The sequence below is a fragment of the Opisthocomus hoazin genome, chromosome 4 (genome assembly GCF_030867145.1).
Source record: "Opisthocomus hoazin isolate bOpiHoa1 chromosome 4, bOpiHoa1.hap1, whole genome shotgun sequence".
NCBI classification, from domain to species: domain Eukaryota; kingdom Metazoa; phylum Chordata; class Aves; order Opisthocomiformes; family Opisthocomidae; genus Opisthocomus; species Opisthocomus hoazin.
Window position 1 is genome coordinate 7316673 of NC_134417.1, and position 26705 is coordinate 7343377.

The following is a 26705-nucleotide window of genomic DNA, read 5'->3' on the forward strand; positions in this document are numbered from 1 at the left end:
CAAAAGTACTGGTTAAAAAATAAAGGTGGGGTGCTTTCAACAACTACTATGAAGCTCTATCAGTTGTTTCCTTTTTCTTTTTTTCCTTATTTTTTTTTTCTTTTTAGAAGTCTCAGGGAAGTTTATAATGCTTTGCCATGTTTATCACTGTGATATATCCTCAAGAAAGATTAAGATTCCAGATTCATTAGAAGTGTAGATCAATTTGGCAATACCAGAAACTCCTGTACTTCTGTTTTATTTTCATCTATGAAATTGTATCCCAGTTTCACACAGAAAGAATTATCTCAATCTACTTTCTGAGCTATATCAGCTACTGACAGGTAAGATCCCAGGTATTCCTATTATGCATCACATTTCAAAGGTTAGGGTTTTTTTTTTTTAATCTATAAGCCAATGTAATTCATACAGACACATGAATATGAAATGATGAATTAAAATCCAAAGTACTAAAATAAAAAGAAACCAAAAGAGAAAACAAAGAGACAGAAAGGAGATCGTATACATATTTAAAAAAGAAAAGAGGTCTTTGAAATAATGTGACAACACAGAATATCAGCTGCAGCACTTTAAAGGCAGCTCTGGAACACTGCAGGGGGCACGGGGGAAGGCCTTATTTAACCCAGTAGGGACATTCAGTTAGCCAGAGTTAAGTAAAGTACCAGCTACCAGTGAAAGGTATTTTCCACCTTTCCCTGAACTGCACAGAAAAAAAAAAACAACTCTTAATCGAGTTAAGAAGTGATGTCTTTGCACAATGCCCACCATTTGAGTTCAAGATAAAGAAAGTGAGTTCCCCTTATTTTGTTTATTTAATAGATATTACAAACCAAATGTGTGGTTCTTACACTAGAGGCTGCAAGAGACGCTCAGTTCAGTACTCACGAGGTTTAAGTTAGTCCATATTTCTGCAGGAAGTGACCTGCGGATGGGGAGCATGAGATGACACGATCTCACTCTTTTCACAGGAGAAATGTACAGTAAATGCCTAAAATAGACACAGGCTTTTCTGTATCATAACAACAAGCAGTGACCTCATCAGACACATGTGTACAAATTGAATCCCATTGGAAGGATCTGTGAATTAGTTATTGTGAGATCTAACTGTTTTCAGGTAAAAGTTTAGGAAAAAAAGAAAGAAAAATAATCAGAACAGGCCACAGATAATTAAAATAGTTGTGTAAAATGCACTGAGTACTGAAATTTCTGCTCATTTGCAGCAGTTCAATTTTTTATCTCCCAATACTTACCTATATATCAAATTTACAAGTGAACCCTCCTTCTTCCCCACTCCCTCCCAAGTATTCAGAAAAGCTAGCCTTGTCTAGCACTGAAAAAGATAGATGCCTTATGAAACCAAACTTTCTAATATCAGTAATCAATGACTGCACATGCATTTTATTTGGTATTAAGTAACTGTGTACAAACTACTTAACTTACGAAAGTATGGTATCTTTAAGTAAAAGTGGTCCCAAATTTTGTTAATAAAAAAAATAATCTACACTTGGGCTGGTTTGCCAGTAGAGTTCCAGAAAGAATGGCAATAGCATACAAGGCAAAGTAGTTTTGCAACAGATTTCCAACCATGTCATCTAAATAAGGCTATGAATAATTCAAAAAGCAAATCAGAAAGCCATACAGGAATCAAGTTTTTAATTCAGTTCTCTACTGAAGTTTTTATTCTCCATTGTGGCAAAAGAGATTGAGTCAGTGCAATAAGTAGGCAGAGTTTATAATAAATCTGAGAATTTTGCCTAACTGAACCTATCTTCACACAAGCAAGCTTCCTCATTCTTGTAGTATGCTTCAGATATATTCACTGTCCAAGTCTGCAAAAAGAGAACCATGTGATGTGCCAAGTAGTAAGCAAAAGAGATTGCGAAGTATTTCTTCATGTCAATACACAGGTATTTTAGGTATGAAGGTGATGCAAATTACATGCTGGAAGCTAGCACACAGCTACAGAAAAACATTAATTTCTAATTGCATAAGGCATCAGTTACTAATACGCAGCACAATTCATCCTCCTCGGGATAAAACAAACTTACTAAATGAACCTTAATAAATCAAAAAATATATGTTTTATCTTGAGAAGAAATAATCAGGCCTAAAACAAAAATGCTTAAAACACCATACCTCAGATTCTTGCTCCCAAAAATGCTATGTGCATAAAATAGTCCTTGTTTAACAATGACATCAGTCTAGCCTGAGATACTTATGTATTAACATACGATACAAGTAAACAGTATTTGAAGTCAACTGAAATTTACTACTTACAGTATTTTCATACAACAGTAAATTCCTTTTTTTTTAAATTGTATTTTTGCATCATTATTGTATTTTGCAACCTACAGGAAAAGCCTTCTAAGTGCAAATGCCATTTCATGCTCATTAGATATTAAAAGCTTTTATGTAACAGAAAGGTCATATCCAAACAAAAAACCCCTCATTTAAGACTGAGTTACTCAATTCCTTACTGAAACCATTGGCAGCTGCAAAAGAAAAAACCAATACTGATTATTTTTTTGGCTAATTAGAAGTGTTTATCCACCTTGCCAATTTTGAAATCTTGAGTTCCAAAGCAAGTATTAAGGTGACCTTCTACACTAACCTGTTTAAGTCAACCAATTAAGAGGTCACATTTGATCTTTTGCCATTTCCTTAAGTTGATCTGCATCACATAGCAATACAAACCTTGCAGGTAAAACTGTTAATAGCTGGTTTAAGTGCATTTTCTGAAATATATTAGAATTACAAAAACATGGTTAGCATGGTCCCAAGAAAGCACTGTTAATTTTAGATAGTCCTTTACATATAATTCAAAATTCCATCAGTAATGAGTATCAAGAAATTATTTGTCAAAAAACCTTCTCTCAAAGGTCTTCCAGAGAATGTCTGTAGTATACGGTGCCAAGCCATTACAAGACAAATAAAACTGTGACCTGTAGTGTGAACCTGCACTGGACATTCAGTTTCATTGGCTATTTAGTTCAGCAATACAACTGCAGAACTAGGGAAATGTAAGAAAGATAACAGCCACAGAAGTGTCCAGTAATAAAGCTGGTATAGAAATGTAAAAAAAAGTTAAACAGCAATTAAGGCTCAGATAGGTTTACCCCAGTCTCCTAGAGTCGTAAGTACAAATGCATTATACCAGCCTTTTGGAAGGGCAGCAAGTCAATAAGCACATACAGAACTACTTGACAAACTGCAGTCTGTCTGCAAGCGCTGCAGAAAAGTCACTACAGCACATCTCCATAAATGTTATTTTCATTGTGGAATGAGGGCATAATTTTCAAAGACAAGGAACATTCTGAACCTTTGTCTACAGCACTGCATGAGTTACACAAGTTGCCTTCAATTGAGGATAGACCTATTTCTATTACTCATACTTCCCCCCTCCCCGAATATAAAGACATGTTTTATCCCCTTGACAAAGAGCTGAAGACAAGAAAAATTAGTATATAATTAGGGTTTCTGGAGCAATTAACTGATTAGAATAAACTTTTCATGAAATCTCCTCCCATGTCATTCCCCATGCTGTTCACCTACAAAACACACATTTCCAGGTGATAAAAAAAAATATATTGCATCATCTGAGCACCTTATTTTGCCTATTTAAGACAAAATGGCTCTCCTTGTATCTTGAGTCAGAAGATTAGACAAAATTGCTCGCCTTAAATATTTAAGCCAGAAGACTAAAAACTGCCATCACATTTCTCAAGTGCTACAGACAAGCATTAGTGTGTTAACGTACAAAGCTAATGCCAGTGACTTTCTACTATATAAGATTTCTTTGTATCAGATTATTAGCAAGTATTAAATAGAAAACTAATCATCATTCTGACATCACCTTTGGCAGTCCATTCCAGATTGCTAGTACTCACATTATATACACTGGTTGTAGAATTTGACAATTAGGAACTTCAACAGGCTACCACAAGAATGTCAGAACTCATCTGTGTCTATGGCTTATACAGAAAAAAGCTTTTGAAAATTTGTTTTTGTGTAGGAAAGACATCAGCAATAGGCAAAGTGCTGCCAGCCCAAGTTTTGATTTCCCCAGCTCAAGTCTGTGACCATAATTCAGCTCAGTGGCCTTTAACTCCTCTTGTTAGTGATCCCAAAGCACAGAACATACAAATCAAACAATAAATATTGGTAGCTGCTAAAATATACCAAAGTTACACTGCAGATATAAAGCAGGAATTCATTTCCAGAGATGAAAATACATCAAAACTACTGAAATCTGTTCTTCTATGTCACTTCAGTGGTAGAGCAAATCTCACACAGACTGGTATTTGAGCAAAGGAAGAGGGGGTGTTACACATAATTTATACAAATATCTGTAGGTGTATTTCAGAAGAAAAAAGCAAGTCAGATATACAAAGCTGTTACAGAAAAAGAGATGATAAACAGATTAAGAAGCATTAAGCAAGAGTTCAGTGCAAACAATGTTGTTTATAGCTTGCAGAGCAAAACATTACTGTTTTGAAGGTTTTCATTTTACATTTCACACATTTACAATTGAGAAAACAGGCATGCAAGTTTTCCAAGCAAAGACTATTCACACACACGCAGATCTTCATTAACACCAAGTGCAATGTTTCATACACATTCTCCACATAGCTTGCTTAATGAGAGACCAAAGAATGTAACCACTACAAAGAGATCAATCACTGAACTTTTTCTGTTTTATTTTTTCCACATTTATCGCCCCCTCTTATTTGTAGACAGCGCTCTAGAACAAAGCTAAAAAGTTACAGATCCTTACCTGCCACACCAGCTGAAATCATGTGTACCTGGGTAGAATCTGGATTGAAAATATTGTTCAATTTTTCCTTGCAGTTTGAGTAAGCAGCAAAATATATCGCTCTAAAATCAGAACAAAAATCCAAGTTACATTTTGTGTCGACACCCTTACAAGCAGTGCCCCCAACTTCACTAGCTCAAGACAATCTTGGTTCAAGCCTTATTTCCTAATTAGAAAAGTACTAAAGGAATAATACTTGCAAAGTAGTGGGACTATTTGGGGAGGGTGGGAGTCGGGGGGAGAGCATACTTTACAACTTTTCCTTCCACAACAGCTCCAATTAACAATTAGTGAGGGGAAGGATAGGTAATTAGAAATATGGCAGTGATTTTTGTGACACTAGGAAGTTTAGCCAGGAAAGCTAAACACTGCTGAACTAAGCGGAATTGCAAAATTCTGTATGTCTTTAATAAGGGATCAAATTTGTATTAATGGCCATAAGCCCTATTCAACAGCACTACAAGAGAACTAGCAGTATGTAGCTTTTTAAAACCAAACAGTATGCTTAATATTTATAATATTGCTCTAGCATTTCAAATGTAAATATTAATAACTGGCAGTTATACAAATGTATATTTTAAATGCTAGAACAACTGTTTCTTCAGTTCTGTATTTAAATAGACATAGCTTTTTTCTCTGAATATACTACAAAGAAAAGTATTTGTAAATGCATACTATGTTCAAGTCTGAGCTGGTATCAAGACAAAGCTAGACAGAAGTCAGCATATAATGTAATATATTAGAAAAAAGGCATATTTTCATCATTAAAGCTTAAAAAACTTATTTTAAGCACATCTAAAACTCGCAGTTAACATTCTAATTTTTTTAAACTTAGATAACCTCTGCAAGAGATAAAGTTGAACATGTAAGTTTACATGAACAGAACATTAACCTCATTAGCTGTACAAACATGTTTTTCTTTATTAGAAAAAGGTAAAGTGCTTGCTTCATGGGTGCAATTTCTAAAATGGAATCTGAACTCAGTTAAGTATATTGGATATATTATGAAACATGCTTATTTAAACAAAGAGCTGCTGTTAAACCCACTTAGCTAATGCTTAATTGAAATGAAGTACTGGACGAATATCGAGTCAGCTGGAGGGGAATGAGGATATGCTTATTTATAAGACCTCACACATTATACCAAGTTGACATTTTTAGTGTGAACACAGGGTTGGGAGAAACAAGCTAAGTATTTCACCTGGGGGAAGGGAATTAGAAGATATAACAGAATTTACTGAAATGAAATACAGGTTTTTTGAGGATATTTCTCATTGAGGATAGTCACTTATAAAATGAAATTCACTGCTGCATAAAAATTGCTGTTAAAAAAATAAGTCAGCACTGAACATTCAGATCTAGACTAGACTACCAAAAGTACAGGCTCTTCAGTTTAAGAAGTACCCTACGTGTGTCAAGAACAAAAAAGCTACTGGAATTACTTCAGCTTCTCCAAAAATCAGTGCTAAGTTAGTCATCAGAAAATCTCAAGTATTCCTAATTACTTAAAAATTCTGCTAAAATAAAAGTACTCCAATTCCTGAATTATGTTTTTCTCTTATTCATGCCAAGGATATACAGAGCAACACCTCATCTGCCAGATTTAAGACAAATCAATGCTAAATGGAAAGTCCAGTTTAATAAAATCTTCCAGAAGCATCCAAAGACCTTAAACCAGAAAAGTCAGGATACTCCCCACATGGGCAGGGGAGTCCTGTGTCCTGGAGGAGACAGGAACAGGAATGCCTTCTGCTCAGACCAAAATGAAAAAAAAAAAAAAAAAAAGAAAGCAGGGCACTAAGTTAGGGGAAGAATAAAACCTTTGTGAATATATTCCCTCTGCATAAAGACACTTTTCTGAAACAGAAAAAATGGAATAAAAATGGGCCAAAAAATAACTATAGCCTCTTCCATGATTAAGTAGTTACATTAGTTTTACACAGCTTTTTTCCATACTCTTGCTTAGGTATTCTCCTATTTTTGAACTGACCTTAGGCTAACACTTGTATGTGAAGATCAGTTCAAACTCAGGCATAACCTGCACCTCACTGACTGCCAGCACCAGCCAAGTAGCTAGAGCATTTGTGTCAATGTACAGCAACTGACAGCAGCAAAGCCACTGCCAGTTAGACCAGATTTACACCCTCATCTGCTGCACTCTTACACTGCTCCAGTACCCTTCAGTCAAGCCCACTGCTGGATCTGCTTCCTCTGGGACAGCTGTGAGTGTGTCATCCTAGCCAGTCTTGCCCTTTTTGAAGTTTGAGAACAGGCTTCCTACTTCAGCAGGACAGTAGCCTGTGCTTCACCAGAATTTGGTAAGAAAAACCCAGTGTTTTAAGACTACAGTCACACAATCGCTTCCTGAAGATGACAGATTAACTGAAAGCTAAATCTACCTTTGGGTGCAAACTTCTTGTTTACATGTGGAACTCCTTTTCCTTCTTAACTGGACAAAACTGCATAAGGGACAGTATACAACAGTAAATACTATTCTAACAGTAGATAGGATAGTAAATACTGAGAAAGTTGGTGCAGGGATGTGGGACTGAAGCTGTGGAGCACAAGCATGGCTCAGTCTCTCAAACAATGAAATTACTCCAGGAACCAAAGGTTATTTGCTATTAAGTATTTACAGCTGCAGATGCAAAAACTCACTTTAAATAAATCTTAAATCCTGCAAATAACATACAGCAACCAAATTTCATCAGAAGTGTTTAATTTACCTGGAAGGAGCAACGCCTACTAAATTAGGACCAAGCCCTCTAAACAGAGAACGAGGACCTTCCTTTTGCAAGATCATCCTAGAAAACAAAAAAGTGACAATACTAACATACACATCAAAATTAAGGAAGACACTGACTACTGTGACTACATCATTTTAAGCTTTACTCTGTGTAGAACTTTCATAATAACTGACAATGCTGACCACAAAAGATTAGTCATTTCCTAGAATCAGCATAAAATTTAATTCCATTGTTGCTTGACATGTCAGAAATCCAGGAACTAAGTGCAGAAGTAGAGCCTTATGACGTCAATACAAACTTACCTCAAAGACTGGAGCACACACATAGGCGGAGTTATCTGTTATTAGGAAATTAAAGAAAGTGTCCTTTTATCAGAGAGAAAATACTAAGCATGGAATTGTTCATATTCCTGTAGGTTCTAGAGCGTTTGAGACAAAAATTTTTTAATTCTGTTCTACATTCTTTTCATCACCTTTTAGCTCCCAATGTTTTTTGGGTGGGAGGGACAGGGAGTGAATGGCAAGAGAGGAGAAAGACTTATGAAGGTTCAGTTACAGCAAGTCATACACCTTCCGAGAGCAGCTCAGGAAGATGTCAGCTCAAGTGCTTATCATGCCCAGCCACGCACATCTTTTACAATCTATTACCTGCTCTTCTCAAAAAGACACAAACCCCCAGCATGGTTTTGCATGCGCTACTCTGGTTTGATCCTACAAGACTCCTAGCAGTACACTAAGTTACATGTCAGAAGGTAAACAGCCTTTCAGATACCAAGTCCTGCCTTTCCCCATCCCCATCCATGATTTAAATCCACTAAGCATTCAGCTAGAAACCCATTCTTAGCTTTATTTTTTCTGTAAGATTCTGTGATTATTCTAACCACAGTAAAAGGAAATGGAAACTTCCAATGTGAGAAGCAGCCCTTCCTTGAGGTTAGCAGGGATTCCCACCTACCAGTTCTGAACTGATGCCTATGTGCTCCTACCTAAGCACTGTTGTTGGGCTGTGGAGCCAGCTTTTTTTCCTTTTCGTCTCATTCCAGAAAAGACAATCCTTACCTCCTCATACAAGGTAACTCACTTAGGTTTGAGCTTAACTGAAAAAGGACCGTAATCCACACAAAGAACCACAGTACAGCCCTAACATCTCTTGGGACCACATCCACTACAAACACGGCTCTAGAAAGACTGCTTGGGTGGCAAGGGGGTGTCACCTTCCATGGCTGTGTGATTTACACAGACTCTCAGGGGTTGCAAGGGACCTCTGTGGGTCATCTAGTCCAACCCTCCTGCCGAAGCAGGGTCACCTACAGCAGGCTGCACAGGACCCCGCCCAGGCAGATCCTGAATATCTCCAGAGAAGGAGACTCCACAACCTCCCTGGGCAGCCTGTTCCAGGGCTCGATCACCCTCAGAGGGAAGAAGTTCTTCCTCATGTTCAGCCGGAACTTCCTGTGCTTCAGTTTGTGCCCATTGCCGCTTGTCCTGTCACTGGGCACCACTGAAAAGACTCTGGCCCCATCCTCCTGACACCCACCCTTCAGATATTCATAAGCATTTATAAGGTCCCCTCTCAGCCTTCTCTTCTTCAGCCTAAACAAGCCCAGCTCCCTCAACCTCTCCTCGTAGGAGAGATGCTCCAGTCCCCTCATCATCCTCGTAGCCCTCCGCTGGACTCCCTACACTAGCTCATCATCTTTGTTGAAGTGGGGAGCCTGGAACTGGATGTAGTACTCCAGATGGGGCCTCACCAGGGCAGAGTAGAGGGGGAGGAGAACCTCCCTCAACCTGCTGGCCACACTCCTCCTAATGCATCCCAGAATCCTATTGGCTTTCTTGGCAGCCAGGGCACACTGCTGGCTCATGGTCCACCTGTCATGCACCAGCACTCCCAGGTCCCTCTCCACAGAGCTGCAATCCAGCAGGTCCGCCCCAAGCCTGTACTGGTGCATGGGGTTGTTCCTCCCCAGGTGCAGGACCCTGCACTTGCCCTTGTTGAACCTCATCAGGTTCCTCTCTGCCCAACTCTCCAGCCTGTCCAGGTCTTGTTGAATAGCAGCACAGCCTTCCGGTGTATCCACCACTCCTCCCAGTTTGGGGTCATCAGCAAACTTGCTGAGGGTACACTCTAACTCTTCATCCAGGTCACTGATGAAGAAGTTAAACAAGGCTGGGCCCAGTACTGACCCCTGGGGGACACCACTAGTTACTGGCCTCCAACCAGACTCAGCGCCGCTCACGACAGCCCTCTGAGTTCTGCCATTCAGCCAGTTCTCAATCCACCTCACCGACCACTCATCCAGCCCACACTTCCTGAGCCTCCCTAGGAGGATGTTACGGGAGACAGTGTTGAAAGCCTTGCTGAAGTCGAGGTAGACAACATCCATGGCTCTCCCTTCATCTACCCAGCCAGCCATGCCATCATAGAAAGCTATCACATTGGTCAGGCATGATTTCCCCTTGGTGAATCCATGCTGACTACACCTGATAACCTCCTTTTCCTCCACTTGCTTGATGATGACCTCCAGGATAAGCTGCTCCATCACCTTTCCTGGGATGGAGGTGAGGCTGACCGGCCTGTAGTTTCCTGGGTCCTCCTTCTTGCCCTTTTTGAAGATTGGGGTGACATTGGCCTTTCTCCAGTCCTTGGGCACCTCTCCTGTCCTCCAGGACCTCTCAAAGATCATGGAGAGTGGCTCAGCAATGACATCCACCAGCTCTCTCAGCACTCGTGGGTGCATTCCATCGGGGCCCATGGATTTGTGGACGTCCAGTTTGCTGAAGCGATCCCTCACGCAGTCCTCCTCGACCCAGGGAAAGTCATCCTCTCTGTGGGCTTCCTCTCTTACCTCCAGGGCCTGGGATTCCTGAGGGGCTACCTTGGCACTGAAGACTGAAACAAAGAAGGCATTCAGTAGCTCTGCCTTCTCTGCATCCTCTGTCACCAGGACACCCACCTCATTCAGCAGCGGCCCCACATTGTCCCTAGTCTTCCGTTTGCTACTGATGTAGTTGAAGAAGCCCTTGTTTTTGACATTCCTTGCCAGATTCAATTCCAGGTGGGCCTTGGCCTTCCTTGTTGCACCCCTGCACGCTCTGACCACATTCCTATATTCTTCCCAAGTAGCCTGTCCCTCTTTCCACAGACCTTTCTCTTCCACCTGAGCTCTGCTAAAGGCTCCTTGTTCAACCATGGAGGTCTCCTGCCTCCTTTGCTAGATTTCTTTCTCAGGGGGATGCACTGATCCTGAGCGTGGAGGAAGTGATGTTTAAACAGCGACCAGCACTCTTGGAACCCCCTGCCTTCGAGACCACTGGGCCATGGGATTCCTCCCAGTAGTGCCTTGAAGAGGCCAAAGTTAGCCCTCCTGAGGTCCAAGGTTTTGATCCTACTTATCGCCCTGCTTCCTCCATGTGGGATCCTGAACTCCACCATTTCATGGTCCCTGTAGACGAGTCTACCTCCAGCCTTCACATCCTCAACCAATCCCTCCTTGTTTGTTAATACAAGGTCTAGCAGAGCGCCTTTCTTTGTTGGTTCCTGTACCACTTGCATCAGAAAGTTATCATCGATGCTCTGCAGGAACCTCCTGGACTGCGAATGCCTAGCTGTATGGTCTTCACATCTGATCATAGAATCACAGAATGGTAACGGGTGGAAGGGACCTCTGTGGGTCATCTAGTCCAACCCTCCTGCCAAAGCAGGGTCACCTACAGCAGGCTGCAAAGAACCTTGTCCAGGCAGGTCTTGAATATCTCCAGAGAAGGAGACTCCACAACCTCCCTGGGCAGCCTGTTCCAAGGCTCGATCACCCTTAGAAGTTCTTCCTCATGTTCAGACGGAACTTCCTGTGCTTCAGTTTGTGCCCATTGCCTCTTGTCCTGTCGCTGGGCACCACTGAAAAGAGTCTGGCCCCATCCTCCTGACACCCACCCTTGAGATATTTATAAGCATTTATAAGGTCCCCTCTCAGCCTTCTCTTCTTCAGCCTAAACAAGCCCAGCTCCCTCAGCCTCTCCTCGTAGGAGAGATGCTCCAGTCCCCTCACCATCCTGGTAGCCCTCCGCTGGACTCTCTCCACTAGCTCATCATCTTTCTTGAGCTGGACAGAGTACTCCAGATGAGGCCTCACTAAGGCAGTGTAGAGGGGAAGGAGAATCTCCCTTGACCTACTGGTCACACTCTTCCTAATGCATCCCAGGATGCCACTGGCCTTCTTGGCAACAAGGGCACACTGCTGGCTCATGGTCAACCTGTCGTCCACCAGGACACCCAGGTCCCTCTCCGCAGAGCTGCTCTCCACCAGGTCCACCCCAAGCCTGTACTGATGCATGGGGTTGTTCCTCCCCAGGGGCAGGACCCTGCACTTGCCTTTGTTGAACCTCATCAGATTCCTCTCTGCCCAACTTTCCAGCCTGTCCAGGTCTCACTCAATGGCAGCACAGCCTTCTGGTGTATCCACCACTCCTCCCAGTTTGGTGTCATCAGCAAAGTTGCTGAGGGTACATTTTAACTCTTCATCCAGGTCATTGATGAAGAAGTTAAACAAGACTGGGCCCAGTACTGACCCCTGGGGGTCAGGCTGGTTGAAGTCCCCCATGAGAAGCAGGGCCTGTGACTGTGAGGCTGCTTGCAGCTGCCTGTAGAAGGCCTCATGAACTTCCTCCTCCTGGTCAGGTGGCCTGTAGTACACACCCACAGTGATGTCACACATGTGAGCCTGTCTTGGTTATAAACCACAAGCTCTCAACTCATTCCTCATTTGCCCCCAGGCCAAGCTCAATGCATTCCAGTTGCTCCCTCACATATAGAGCAACTCCACCACCTCTCCTTGTTGGCCTGTCTTTCCTAAAGAGTCTGTAGCCATCCATGACAGCATGCCAGTCATGCGAGTTGTCCCACCAGGCAGTCATAATAAATGACTATTTTATTTGGAATTTATTATCAGAACATACAGGTGAAAACCATCTATAGCACTGAAGGAGATTCCAAACCTATTCTCTTTTCCAGCAGCTGATTCACCACAGTTCTGCTGCTAAATCAAACTGAAAGTTGAAATTTTTTTTTTTTTTTTCCAGTAAGCAGAGATAAAATGGTGGTTCTGCATAGTTACCATCATTGTTTAGGAATGCTGGCATATAATGTGTCCAGCAACATCTCAGCTTTGTGCCCATAACAATTAGATACGATTTCACTATGTGAGTAGTGTTGCTCCACAGCAGTAATTGGAGTACTGAACACATACTCAAAAGCACTTTGGAAATACAGATTATTTGGACATCTGTCATCCTCAAAGTATTTCTAACACTTTCAGAGGAATTATTCAAAAAATCTTAGTGTATTCCAGAGCTCAGCATGGGCACAGCATCAGATTACAGCAAAGCTGAACCCAATTAACATGATCTGTGTCTACTTAAAACACTCCTTAAAAATCACTATCACCATCACTTCATGTGTTACACATGTATATATGCACATATAACATATGCATTTATGTAGAGCAGCAGGAACCTCAATGTCTTAAAAGAAACTTCAAAGTTAAGTGTACCAGGTCTATTTGCTTCTTCCAGACCAACAGTGCCCCAGGACTTCACAGAGCAACAAAGAGTTAAAGAGAGGCTGCAACAGGATTTATAATGGTAGTGATTACTGACACTGACACTCTTCTGCATTCACAGACACCAGCTGGAGGAGTTCCAGAGCCTACACTGAAAACAAGACACAAACTTTTTGCATTAAAGAGCAGATTCCAAAGACTGCACTGTTTATTGAAAGCAGTAAATGGCAAATCCATGGTTGGAAGATCAGCACAAATGCTCCATATGGCCTCAGCTGACCTGCTTATGTCACATGGGGAAGTCTGCACTGGGAGGCTGGTCAGATTTCCATTATCAAGACCTCAGGTTTAAACTCAACAAGGTTGATTATTGAGAGGCATCCGCAACATGCTATACACCACATATTTAAGAATAAGGGAATTTGCTTTTGTTGCCAGAAAATGCAGTCACCTGTACTAGTTCTGAGTTTGTTTCCTGACACAGATGCCTTTGAAGTCACCTCTGCTGATGGTTAAGATGCAAAAGTGATTCTACAGCAGTCACTTAACTGAAATTCTAACATCATTTGCCTGATCCACCCCTGCTTTCAGGCTGAGTATTGTAAGCCGAGGAGTACTGCACTGAATTTGGTATGAGAAGAGACAACCAAACCCTGACACCTATGGGTCATAAAATACCAAGTGACAGTAAAGGCATGACAGAGGAATCCAGTTTGATCTCCCCACTAAACAGCCCTTAACAAGCAGACACCAACAATAGTTATGTCCCGCGCCTACATATTTTTATTGTCACAGTCCATTGCCATGTCATTCAGGATGTTTTCATATTTACTGTATTTAAAGAACTTGAAACCCACAAAAGTTACTTGGCATCTCAGTTGTTTGATACTGACCTGGAAGAAAACACATCTAAGCAAATAACAAAAGCAGCAGAAGATACACATTCTTGTGTCACAGATAAAAAACCCACATGTCTAAGAAGTAGATTTAAAAAAAAAACAAGCCCTACCAATGAAGTTCATCATGGACTACCTCTATCTCAGCCTGAATTTGCTTCCTGGGAAGACCAGGTTATTTTAGGTTTTAGGGATGGGTTTAAAGCACATCAGGCTTCTAGCAGGGGGGCACATAAAACACATCTGTTCATCCCGCTATTAATTCAGATAAATTTTTGAACAAAAAATAAATTCACAACCAAACATTCGAGGAAGAAGCTGAAGGGCTCAACTTCCATCAAGGGAAGCCAATAAAGCAAGCATTTCAGATGGAGCTCTCGTTCCTTGTCAAAATCTGAGCCCTTGCTTCCCACATACCTGTTCCCAACATGTTCACCCATCAGACTCTTATATGTAAAAAGGCTCTGGATCAAAACTTCCACAATTAGAACAATCTTCCTTCCAAGAAGCTATCTGGGTACAACCTCCATTAAAGGCACTCCTATTCTCTAATGAGACTAAGCCCATATCCTGCATTGCAACTGCCAGAAGGGGCTCTCTACAAACTACTTCTCACTGATTAATTGGGGATAGAAGATAACTGGTCCGAGTCTTATCAAATTCTTTTTAATGCAAGAAGTAGTAGCAGATCCTTTCTGGAGGAAAACTCCCCTCATACCCAAACACTGAAGGTACCTCACCATAACTGGCTAGCTTGAGTTCCCCAGAGTGAACTGAACCCTGCCTGTGGTCTGTACAGTTTAACTGTGGCCATTTCAACTTTCCTGCTGGCTACTGAAATTCACAAGCATTGGTGGCAAGAAGAGGAAAGGTAGTCCCCATTCAGTGAGCTGCTATGCAATCAAAATGTCCCAGATCATGGCAAAATCCAGCCTTAACTATCTCTCACTAGCTCTAAAAGTGTTACTAGTCACACATCCACCAGAAAACACTGAGTAGGCAAGGAAGAGTATGGGGTGGTGAACACAGAGAGACTAATGTTATCATTAAGGCCTTAGTATAGTCAGAATAGCAGGACTTGGTTACTTATTTAGCAATGTGTTCAAAACCTTTGCCTTCAAGCTGCCAAGTAGATGGACAAAAGGAGCCTTTAAATCAAGGGAACTGTCCTTGAAGTAGGCAAGAACACCCTAAGAAGACTGCTTGTTAGTGCTTGGCTAGTTTTGGCTGGTTCTGGCTGAAAAATAGTGTCTGAAAGTAACCTGTCCTTTATTATAATACATTATAATACTAAAAATCACACCCCCTGTGGGAAAGACCCCCAGACCCTTCCTCACTAACCATGCACAGTGTGAAAAATGCTGACTGAGTGTTATGCATATGATGTAACCAATCAGCAGCATGGGACTGCCCCATGGGCTGAAACTTATTGATAAGAAATTGAATAAAGGAATGTCTGCTTTAATGCGTGGCATGCACACTAGGAGGAAATATCCCCTTTGCATTCGGTGCTGTAATAAAGAATGCTTGCTTTCTAAAACTCCCAAACAAGTTTTAGTCTTTGTTTTGCCAACTTACAGTATTACTAAGGAGCTGAGTTAATTTTCATAGGGCTTCTTGCCCCCATATATTCAGCAACACCTAGGATTTGGACACAAAACAGTTTAAAAAGTCTTATACTAACACTTTTTCAGGATGAAAATACAGTCTGGCACTTAAGCACTACAGCACTTGCAGTGAGTCTTGGGGACATAGTTTGAAGCTGTGTATTGTACAGGGTATATATGCTCCGGCTAATTCAAGGTACAAACTCAAGCACAAAGGACATTCAGAAAAGTGGAGTGTGAAACAATTACAGTTAAATGGCAAAATATGGAAAGCCATCTCATGGTAGCACCATGACAGACATAAGAGTCTGAACGTTTCATAGCAATTTGTCCAACACACCTCTCCTCCTTGCTCCCCAAAATCAACCAAAAGTCTAGTAACATATACACTCACTTCAAACAATGGAGAGGTCCAGGAGAAACTCTTGTTACTCGATTGATGCTAGCACCATTCACAGTGTTGAGATGGACTTCAGAGATGTAGAGAGTCACAGACGAGGACTGCAATCGTGTTTTCACAACTTCCAGTGGACATGTCAGAATTGCACCAACAGTACCTCCACATCTGCAAAAAGAAATAGGATCATCACATTCTTAATTGGAAAGAAACTGAAGGATACCTTCTTGTGTAATTAACATTATACTCCACACAATCACATTGCACAAGGTGAAGAAAAAACTGGAACACGCATGACAATGCTGCAATTATTTGCCCTTGAAGGCAAGCAAACTGTTAAGTCAGTTTGTTAACCCCACAACATGGAGTGAAAATTTAAACAGACAAAAATAAAGCTTCCCAAAGTAGTGAAGGTGCAGTCTTCAGTACATGCTGTTCAAATCAGTTCTGGAAAGTAGTTCAGTATCCAAAATGTTTAACTTTGTATGGTAAATTTTAACTTTTTTTTGAATGTTTAGTGCACTCCTGACCACAAACAAGGTGCCAAAAATCTTCAAGGGTAGAAAAGGTGTATGCACTATGCACACAAGGCTACATGTAAAAACTGGTGTGGCAATTTAATAAAATTAAAATACTTATGAACACATCTTCAAAACTCCATTTGTATTCTGGGTATTGTACCATGAAAGCAACAATTCTGGTTGTTTCCCTGAGTTCTGCCCATTACAGCAAGACAGACTAGGTTCCGAGTACAGAATATTGTAGAGTAGAACCTGAGAAGACAAAAGAGTTTTAAGTGGCAAACCAGGTAAAGACTTGCAGATTTTGCTTCAGTCTGCCCCTCATTTCTGTGAGCAAGCCAAGGCAAGCCATGCACGACTTGTGCTGACAGTGATGCTACTCCCATTCCGCTAGACCTGAACACAGCCAAGAACACGCTGCCTTCTATCAGCTCTGCTCAGAGGACTCTTTTGGTGCTTGTTCATAACTGATTTATTAATATCTAGACTCCTATCTGTTTAACTATGATCACATACAGCCTCTCAGGGAAAAATATCAAATCCACAAATTCTGATTCCAAAGACAATCCCAAATTCCTTGACATTACCATTACAAAAAAAGCACTTCCCTTGAACCTTTTCTGAGATCAGTATTCTTAACTTTGCCAAATACCCTTCTTAAAAATATGACCAGGGCACTATATGCACCCTTTAAAAAACAAAAACAAACCCCCACACCCAAAAAAACAAACCCAGAATTAAATTAGGGTATTAATTCATGCTACTAACAACTTAGTCGGAAATCCTCTAATACACAAATACAATTCATACTAAATAAATTCAAAGGGCCCAGCATTCACTTCTGATACAGTAACTAGAGCTGGTGTTTGATTCTGACAAGACAGTTACCAGCTATTCTGTTGTAACAGGAAAGGCTCAAACACTCCCAAAACCTTTAAAAATACTTGTTCAATAGTATAATGTCTTCCAAAATGTAAAGGAGAGTTCAGTACAAATTCAGAGTGATAGCTAAGACTCAAAAGCTCCTATAAACTTTCACAGCAAGACACTTTTTAGTCTGTTGACTCTCTTCTACTGCAGAGAAGACCAGAAATAAGAGTAGTAGTTAGCACAGCACTGCATCCTAAAAAACTAATCTGTAGGAATTGAACTGACAATACCAAACAGCTGCAAAGTAGGATAATGTTTGATGATGTACACCTAATGCTCCATTTAAACCTAGTGACTAAGAGGTATCCTATTACTAAGCCTAAAGGCATCTTGTCCTACCCCCAACTTCAACATTAGACTGAAGTCTACTCTCTTCCTAATTTTAATTGAGAAATCAATGTGGAAAAAAGTGTTCTCACAGGAAGATGAAAGAGAGTGCAGTTCAGGCAATGTAGGAAGTTGGCTTTAGAGTTTATTTCCTTTCTTGCAACCCCTCTCTCTCTGATCTCCTTGAGTCTACTCCCTTTGAGATCTTTCTGCATTGATTCTGGACAGGTTACATGAGGATTTGTTTTCAAGCACAGTAATAGCAAGAGAAAGCATGTGGTATGTTTTATATTAACAAGAAATACTATGGAAGGGAGAAGAAAGGAAGAGGAAAAAACCTGGCCTGCATTCTTCAACAGGGCTTAGAATTTGGAGCCTTTAATGCTATTAGCTCTGTAGCTACATTGCACTGGAAAAAATTTCCCAAGTTGAAGATTAACACTTGTGTCCTGCATGCTCCCCTGCACCACATCCAAATCCCCACAAGGGATGCCTGACTTCAACAGCACTTCTGTCAGACATTCACTGTGAATGGGTTAGAAATACACCATTCAGCAATGGATTACTAGATTACTAGGGAAGAGGGTAGACATACAGCTACTCAATGCTTGTTCTTTTTAAGTCTGCCTACAGCAAGCATGGTTCAGTGATAACCAGCTGGTGTAACAGCAGCCAGCACTATTTTTACACACATCATAAAGAAGCATCAGACCAACCGCCTGCCTTTAAGAGCTGGGCAACCTTTACCTGCACCACATTCTACCATTCAAGTCATTTCAAATAATGAGCACACTTGGCAGTTCCTTACTGTGGTGGTGTTAGGTGGTTTGTTTGGTTCTTTTTTTTTCCTTTAAACAGTTTAAAGTGTCTCAGCTAAACCTGAGAATATTGTGTATGTTTTCCACTAACTATTGATAGTTTGGATTAAAATTCTCCTCTGTCTCCCACCTTCAAGATCTCAAATTGCTACTTACAAATAAAGAAAGCAGAGAAGTTTTATAGCGCTATGCAGTTCTGCATTGCTCACAAACAAGTCTTTGCAAAATCCCCAATGTCTACTTCTGTCAAAATATAATACCTCACTCTCCCAGCCCTCAAAAAGCCCCATATAATAGAGAAAGCATCTGAAACTGAAGGATTGAAAAAATGTCCCCACATGTCAAGGAGTGAGACCTTGCTGAATAGTCACAAGACCTACCGAGTTTGAACTGGACCACTAAACGAAAGCATAACCAGGAACTACACTGATTTATTTAGTTCACTTGAACTTTAAGATAAACATTTCAAGGCTTGACAAAAATCTGTTTCTGAGAAACTGTCAGTAAACATCTTGTAGGTAAACAAAGAGACAATTCAATAACTATGCACTCTGTACAAATAAGCAACTTGAAGAATCATGCCAGCTGTTCTGTCATGAATGTACCAGCATCAATGACAGTGTATTTTACTTACAAATATATTTCCAGCCTTGCTTATTTAACACATTACCAGAAACACTGTGAAAGAGACAGCTACTTTGTGCTCCAAGTTCTGGCAGGCCATTAACAGCCAGCCATCAGCTCCAGCTTTGCAAGTGTTCTATAAATTGCCAGCAGACTGCCACCATCATTCCTGCTACCATCCTCACCAGCTCAAACTAAGAGGAGTTTTTTTTAGTTTGTGGCTTAACACAAATTAGGGAGTGGTACAGTCTGGAAAACATTTTTTAAGAGTTACAAAATTATTAAATTTCTTCTCCTCAATAACACAGGTGAGATTTTGTAAACTACTTAAGAAATTTCTCCTACCTAAAAGCACTCTGGGTTTCAGCATCTGCAGTCATGTACTAGGCCCCAACAATTGTGACTTGTGGGAATACTTACTGACCTGTAACTTCTTCACCAGGATTAGATGAGTTTCACCTGGTAGAGTGAGTGGGTAAGCAGATACACTCCTGCTGACAGAGGATAAACTTCAAGAGAAGGGCAAAACCCAAGACACTCCTCTGTCTGAATCTTTACAGCAGTTTCTAATGAATGCTGTTCAGAAGACCACTTGCTCATCTTACCTATCCTAAACTTGACATTTGCCTCTAATCAATGTTTACTACAAGCCTTTTTCAGCTTTGCCAAGTGAGCAGAAGAAAAATTTGCAAAGCTGACTTATCAGAAACACCTGATCATACAAGGGTATGAGAATCCACCTGTAGGTCACAATTTGAAGAGAAGAGCAAAGATCAGTAGGTAAATCCACAAAAATAAGCACACAGGTAAAAAAAGAAGATTAAAATCCCACTACTATTAACACAGTCAAGTTAGAGAATTAATCTGCAGCTTAAACTGTACAAGAAGGCACAACAGACATTGCACTCCGTGAAACAGATACAGAAGTGTGTAGTTATTATTTAATCTGCAGGATTGGGACAAACTTTCCAACAGTAAAACTGAGAACAGTTGTCTACTTGACATCTGTCGGACAGAAGAATCTACGAAGATGGCAATGCTCTCCTAAACTGCAGCTTATGCCAGTGAGCACCCATAAAAAAAACCCAAAACATTTAATTTGAACTCTAATGTGCAGTTAGAAGCCCATCACCTCATTGGCTCAACAGAAACAAACCTGGGCTTTAAACTCTGCTAGCAATTCAACACAGATACAGTATTGACAACCATTTCACAAATCATACAGGTTTATCTGGGGGAGACACTGCAAGGAAAGAAATTCGCACATGCTTCAAAAACCTAATCGTGTTTGGCATTCAAATCCCAAGTTCTACTTCCAGAGATGGCTGCACAAGAAAACCTTATTTTATTGTTGCAAGCTGAAGGTATCTGCTAAGGAATCACTGCATTTGTCCAGAGTAGTATCTCCTACTGTTACCTTACATCCCTGCAAGTAAAAGAAGAGACAGCTCCAAAGTGGGTGAGGGTCTTATTAATGCTCCAAAGCAGGTTAATATTTCCAATGCCAGTGTGTTACGTGACCTAAAATTGAAACTGTCAGTGCAAGACTTTTATTCCTTCAGATAATTACGTATTTTATACAAATAAAAGACAAGGCTGCATAGTACTAGTCTCAGATTCACCTTTCACAGTATTTGTAGCCACAGCCTCAAAGACACAAAGATAATCCTTGACTCTTATCTTGGGTCTACATTCATTCACGTATTTTACCAGCTGTTTCTCTTTCCTGTACGAAAATAAAAGTTCCACGCAAATACTGGCTGCCAAAAGAAACAGCAAGAAAATGGAGCTCAAAACTCTGTCAAAAGAAACAAAACCCAAGTCACTTGCAACAGAACTCCTTCTAATCTCTTCACCACTTACTGCAAATGCAGGTACCAAATCTACTAGCAATTTCATAGATCTGTCTTACAACACATGAGTAACTTTCACATCCACATCAGTAACTTCCACATCAACAGATACAGTTGCAGGTTTGGATACTAAGTTTACAGTATCCCTCTTTTAGGGTATTTTAGGGCTTTAGCAAGTACAACTTTCAAAAACAGTAAGAATATAGCTCACTAATCCTCAATTTTCAGATTTTTCGTGTTATTACACTGCTAAACCTGTATACTACACACCTTCCATCTTCAGTATTAATATGATCACTAGGAGTACCGGCAGCCAGAAACACTTAAACCCCTTATTCAAACACATTTATTTGCTGAAACATTGGAAGCGCAAGTTAAGCTAACATCCTTGAACTAAAAATACTAATCAAATTTGCTATTTCTAACAAACAGTATAAAAACAAAATTCCCCTGATGTGCTGACATTTAGAAACTTACAAGTGAAAACAGGAAAAACACCACAAGGGGAACAAGCATCACTGGGTTCCATTATCCAAAACAAACATCAACATGTACAGTGTAGCTTCTGTTAGGAACCAGGGTAAATAAATATTTATAACAACATTTGTATTAAGTAAAAACAGCTGAAAACAGTCATCTAGAAGGGAATATGCAAAACACCAGCTTCACAGTTTCTCAAGTACTGACAGCAATTTTCACGCAATTTGGTAACCTCATGGAGCAAACCCCAAGCTACTCAGTGCTTTAAACAAACACTGCCTTATTCCCCACAGAAGAATATCTGAACACAAAAATAACCTGAAGTTTGGACAGGAAGGTACTAACCTTCTCCTATACCTTACAACAGGAAGAACTCGCTCTGAAAGATGTCCAGGGTTATACCAGGAACATATTTTAGGGTAAAAGGGAGTCCAAGTGCTTGGCAACTCAGTTATGGCTCAAGTTATTTTCTGAAAAGGAGTAAAGAAGTCCCTATCATCACTCTACCGGCTACTTTATTTACTAACATCTTCTTAAGTCAAACAAACTCAACAGTCTTTCACCTTTACTTCACGAATTTCAACAGTGTCTGATCTTTCTGAAAAATTCAAACATTTATCTTAAATTTTCTGAATCTTAACTATTTCAGCCACTGCAAGGATTTGCTAAGAACCTCTGTCAGACAAAGAGTAATTTAATTACACATCCATTTGACAGTTCTATAATCAGGACAAATAAACAAAGGCTCCTCCCTATACTCCCTCACATATTAAATTTGAAAACAACCAACTTTCTCCAAGAAACATCAAGAGGTAGGAAAGAATTAAGAAGTAAACCTGACAGTGTGCAACCCTGAACTCAAAAGCAGCAGTCCACCTCCTAACCAAAAGTGGTCCCGCCTTTTGCTGAGGAAACAAAGCCCAGGCAAGTTCCCATGCCCTGATGGAAGTCTGTATGATACAGAATTCTCAGAAGCTTTCTGGAAATGAAGAAAAATCATAAAAACCTGGAAATTATTTTTGTATCAATACCTGAATATTCATTTGATGTACCAATTATAATTGCAAGCAGGTATGTCCAAAACACATTAATCTTCCCTATAAAGCAAAACATTAAGGTCTTTCTGCTATTTTGTTGTTTTAAGTAGTCCAATAACTAGGAAAGCATGTAACTGTGTAATTTACATAACTGAATTAAAGTGTTCACCTAAAGCCTACATTCAATCATAAGACTTTGAAAATTAATTTAATTCTTGGTTTGGAATAAAAGCACCTGAGTTTATACCACCAGCATGCTGTCTACAGTGACAACAGTTGCAATTGGACTAGGAGACGGAAAAACAGAAGATATGCAAAAAAATCTAGTTTGATTCCTGAAACAGAAGAGTTCTGAGCAATGCAACTGAGTAGCTCAGAAGCAAAAAGAAATAAAAAGAAAAAAAAAAAAAAATCAAAGAGTTTCACCTGAAGCACAGTTCCATATCATGATCCAACACTACAGACATCCAGTTAGTTCCTGCTCCCACAAGGACAAGATACTATTAGCAAATGCAGCTGTGGAACTACATGGTTTGCAGAAACAGAACCTGACAAATAGGGGCATCATAACAAAATATGAGCTAAGTGATTTCAAATGTGTCACAGCATGAAACCGAACTCCAAGTACACTATCAATCCATTCAGATATGCTCCCTGCAATTACTCTTCAGTATAGTGTGCACAATGGCAGTTTCGAATATAGCCTAGAAAACCATGCACAAGTATCTTTAGGGAATAGCAAAGTTACTGCATGGAACCAATTGCTTATAATTCTATTAGTTAAAACTGCTTTTCTTTAAGGAACATGTTCTTAAAAGTTAGTAACTTTTTTTATGAAAAAGGAATTCTTTATTTTTCTACCTCATCTTATTTCCTGTAACTGTGATGCTCTTCTCATGCTATGTATTTTCTACTGCTGAATGGGACTGCTGTTATTTTTACATACTGAACATCAGACAATATCCTATTTAAAAAAATCAAGAAGGTCCAAGTAGTATATTGCAGAGGGGGTTTGCATGTAAATGAAGTAGTACTTCATTGATGTATTAGCTAATGCATGAACTAGTCCAGCAAAATCATTTAGGTGAACTTTCTTTTCTAGAAAAAAAATGCACCATTTCTATTCAATGATGGTGCTAGAAAATACATTAAAACCATTCCAAAAAAAGTACTAAATTATTTCCTTTTAGATTTAGAATTAATATTTCTATCACAAAATATTGGCTGTATTTACAATTAACATGCAGTTATGAAACAGAAATGGCATTCTTAAAAATGAAACTACTTGAGTAAAAATTATTTTAGAAAAACAAAGCAAGTAATTGCTGCGTAATTCCTTCACTATCACTGCCTCAGTGGCCAGCACTGCTAAGAGCCTATCAAACCTATTGGAAAGGGACAGGAAAAAATGAATGGGGGGGGGGGGAATATTAGAAATATGAAACTAACTCCCAACATAAACTTGTAATGGCCCAGAGGGATTGCAGTTTGACAGCTGTTATTGAATTGGCCATGAAACAAGCTAGGCAGCTACAGAAAAATCCCAGGATGGCCCCACCTACATTACTAAAACAGCAGTGTGATCAATTATAGTTTCATTACAGAAAGCAGGAATTGAAGACTGAACTTAAGACATTACAAAAAAAGGCCAGTAGATCGAGATAATCACATTGTTTCTATATAGTCTCCAGTGAAACCTAAAGGAAGGCAAAGCTTTCTTCAAGTTTCACTGAACATTAAAGATCACTCAGGTGATCTGTAGTCCACCACGCTTGCAAAGAAGTAATGAGATGACCCTGAATAACTTTCCTACTCCTAAATGTGACCAAATACACACTTAGCTTTGCTGAATTAACGTTACAGAAAACATGTGGCTGGCACATGAGGAAATGGCATTCAGCCTTGTCCTCACAGTACAACCCTTGACCCAACTGGCCAGCAGCTAACCATCGACCAGACTTCTCTGCAAAGAATAGGAATGAATGAGTTGAGCTCAGCAATCTTCATGTGGTTTCAGGTTTATAACCTGTCTCTACCATCATGTACAATTCTGCCTAGTAATCTCCTGTTTGCAGGGCTATCAAGTTAAAGTGCTACAATAAGACAGCACTCCTACTGCTTTTCTGAATGTTTACAAGGATATGAATTCTGAAGAAAAAAAGTACACGCTACCACATCTTGGGCCTCCTGGTGTATAATCCCTCTCAAACAGAGTGCTAGAAATCGGGGGTGGGGGGAGGGGGGTGAAAAAGCACCCACATAAGCACTAAAACAGGTGTGTAACAGTGAAAACCTGTGAAGTATGCCAGAAGCAAAGAATGTGCTCATGTGTATCCAACTCACCCAGACCTGCTCCAAGTAAACACTGTATTCTCCCATCCTGGACACTCCAGTCTGCAGTCAGTGAGTACAAATGGAAACCCAAGCTTCAAACTCTCTCTTGGGATGCAAAGTACATTCTCAGTCTGTCACTTCTCATGCTTCCACACAGCCATGGTCACTGCCCAAATAATCCTTTATCATTAAGCCAAACAGGATGCCCAGCTTTCTCTTTTAAGCTAGATGCTCTTCCCACTTTATCCCTGGAGGGACCACAGGCTATGTAATTGCAGACATTCCGAGCACTACAAAGCTTAAAAAGATGAAGACAGACTAATACCTCCAAAGGCATAAGAGTTACCTCAAACCTAACCAAGGCTACAAGGGGCCACATCTTTACTTCTAGCTATAGTCTTTCCTCCGATGTCTTCGCGGGCAGAAAGCTGCATGACTGTGCCAAGCCCCACACCTAAAAGCGGTACACAGCAGAGTGCTGAAATGCATTCGAGTACCACAGCGGCCCTTTGACGCCAGGAATTACCGAGGAGCTGTTTCTAGCCCACCGAGCAGCCAGGCGTGCTTGGGCCGCCTCTCCGACGCGGTGGGGGAGCCCAGGCACAGAGGGCTCAGCGTGTTTCTCCACGGAACCGCCGGCCGAGGGACAAACGCCTGGAAAGGCGGCTAAAGGGAACGGCCTATTTTTAAGGGTAGCCTTCACCCCCGCTTCTCTCAAGGGTCCACGAACCAAGCGCACGGTGCCCGTGACAAAACGCAACACCCGGGGCCGGGCCTGGCCAGGGCTCCTGGCAGGGCTGGGCCCAAACGCGCGCACCCGGCCCGAGGCAGGGCCGGAAGGGCCTCAGGGCACCGGGCGGGAAGCGGCGGGCCGGGAGCGCCTCAGCACGGCCTGCCACCCGCCGCCCCGCGGGACCCCCCTCTCCCCCTCCATGCTCGCTCGGGCACGGGCAGAAGGAGAGGGCAGCAGCCCCTCGCAACGCTCCAGGGGCGCCCGGGCAGCCCTCCCGCCTCGGCGGGGCCCCCGCGACGCCACCGGGCAGCTGCTCCAGGCCGCGGCCGAACCCCCGGCTCCCGCGCCACCTAAACCAGGCCGCAGCGGGCGGGCTCAGCGGCGGGGCAGGACCCCCGCGGCCCCGGAAAGAGGGGACGGGAAAACCCCGCAGGAGCCATTTGCGGGGGTACAGCGACAAGGACAGAGGGGAGCTGCAGGGCGGCACCCACCGCGCGCCCCACTCCACTGCTGCGGCGGAGCCCGAGGGGAAAGAAGAGCTGCAGCCCGCGCAGAAGGGCTAGGGGTGGCACCGCGCCCGCTCCCCCGCCGGGCGGCGGCCTCACCTACCCGCCAGCGAAGAGATGCACCAGGGTGTCTCTCTGGCTCATTCTCGTCGCCTGCACCCGGGCAGCAAAGAGCGGTGCCGAGCGCTTCCGCCCCGCGCCCGGCCGAGCCGCTCCTCGCTGCGCTCAGCATAAATACGCACCGCGGCCGCGCGCCTTCCTCCGGCTGCGGCGGCGGCGGCGGGGATGGGCGAGGCGCGGGCGGGCGGCCTCGCTCCGCCTCTCGCCTCGAAGCCGCTGCGGCAGCTGCCGGGCGCGGAGGCCTTCCTCATGAATATGCAATGACCCATCCCCGTAGTAAACAGAGGCCAGCATTGGCTGGAGGTGTTCGACGTCACCGCTGCCCTCCGCCTCATAAGTTGGGCGAGGGGGCTGTCGCTGATGGTTCTGAGGTGCGAGTTGTGTTGGTGAGGTGCTGCGCCTCGC

General features: G+C 41.7%; 1 protein-coding gene across 3 annotated transcripts in view; it reads right to left on the minus strand.

The window, feature by feature from the left end:
* SLC25A36 (solute carrier family 25 member 36) overlaps positions 1-26480 on the minus strand; it is a 37263-nt gene extending 10783 nt beyond the window's left edge. For all 3 annotated transcript variants that reach the window (XR_012763620.1, XR_012763619.1, XM_075417837.1), the window contains exons 1-4: positions 26284-26480; positions 16015-16185; positions 7540-7617; positions 4775-4875 (exon numbers count right to left, since the gene is read on the minus strand). Coding sequence is in view for 1 of the 3 variants with exons in the window: in XM_075417837.1 (XP_075273952.1) it covers positions 4775-4875; positions 7540-7617; positions 16015-16185; positions 26284-26324 (391 nt within the window). In the remaining 2 variants the exon portion in view is untranslated. The remainder of the gene's footprint in view (positions 1-4774; positions 4876-7539; positions 7618-16014; positions 16186-26283) is intronic.
* Positions 26481-26705: the final 225 nt, after the last annotated feature.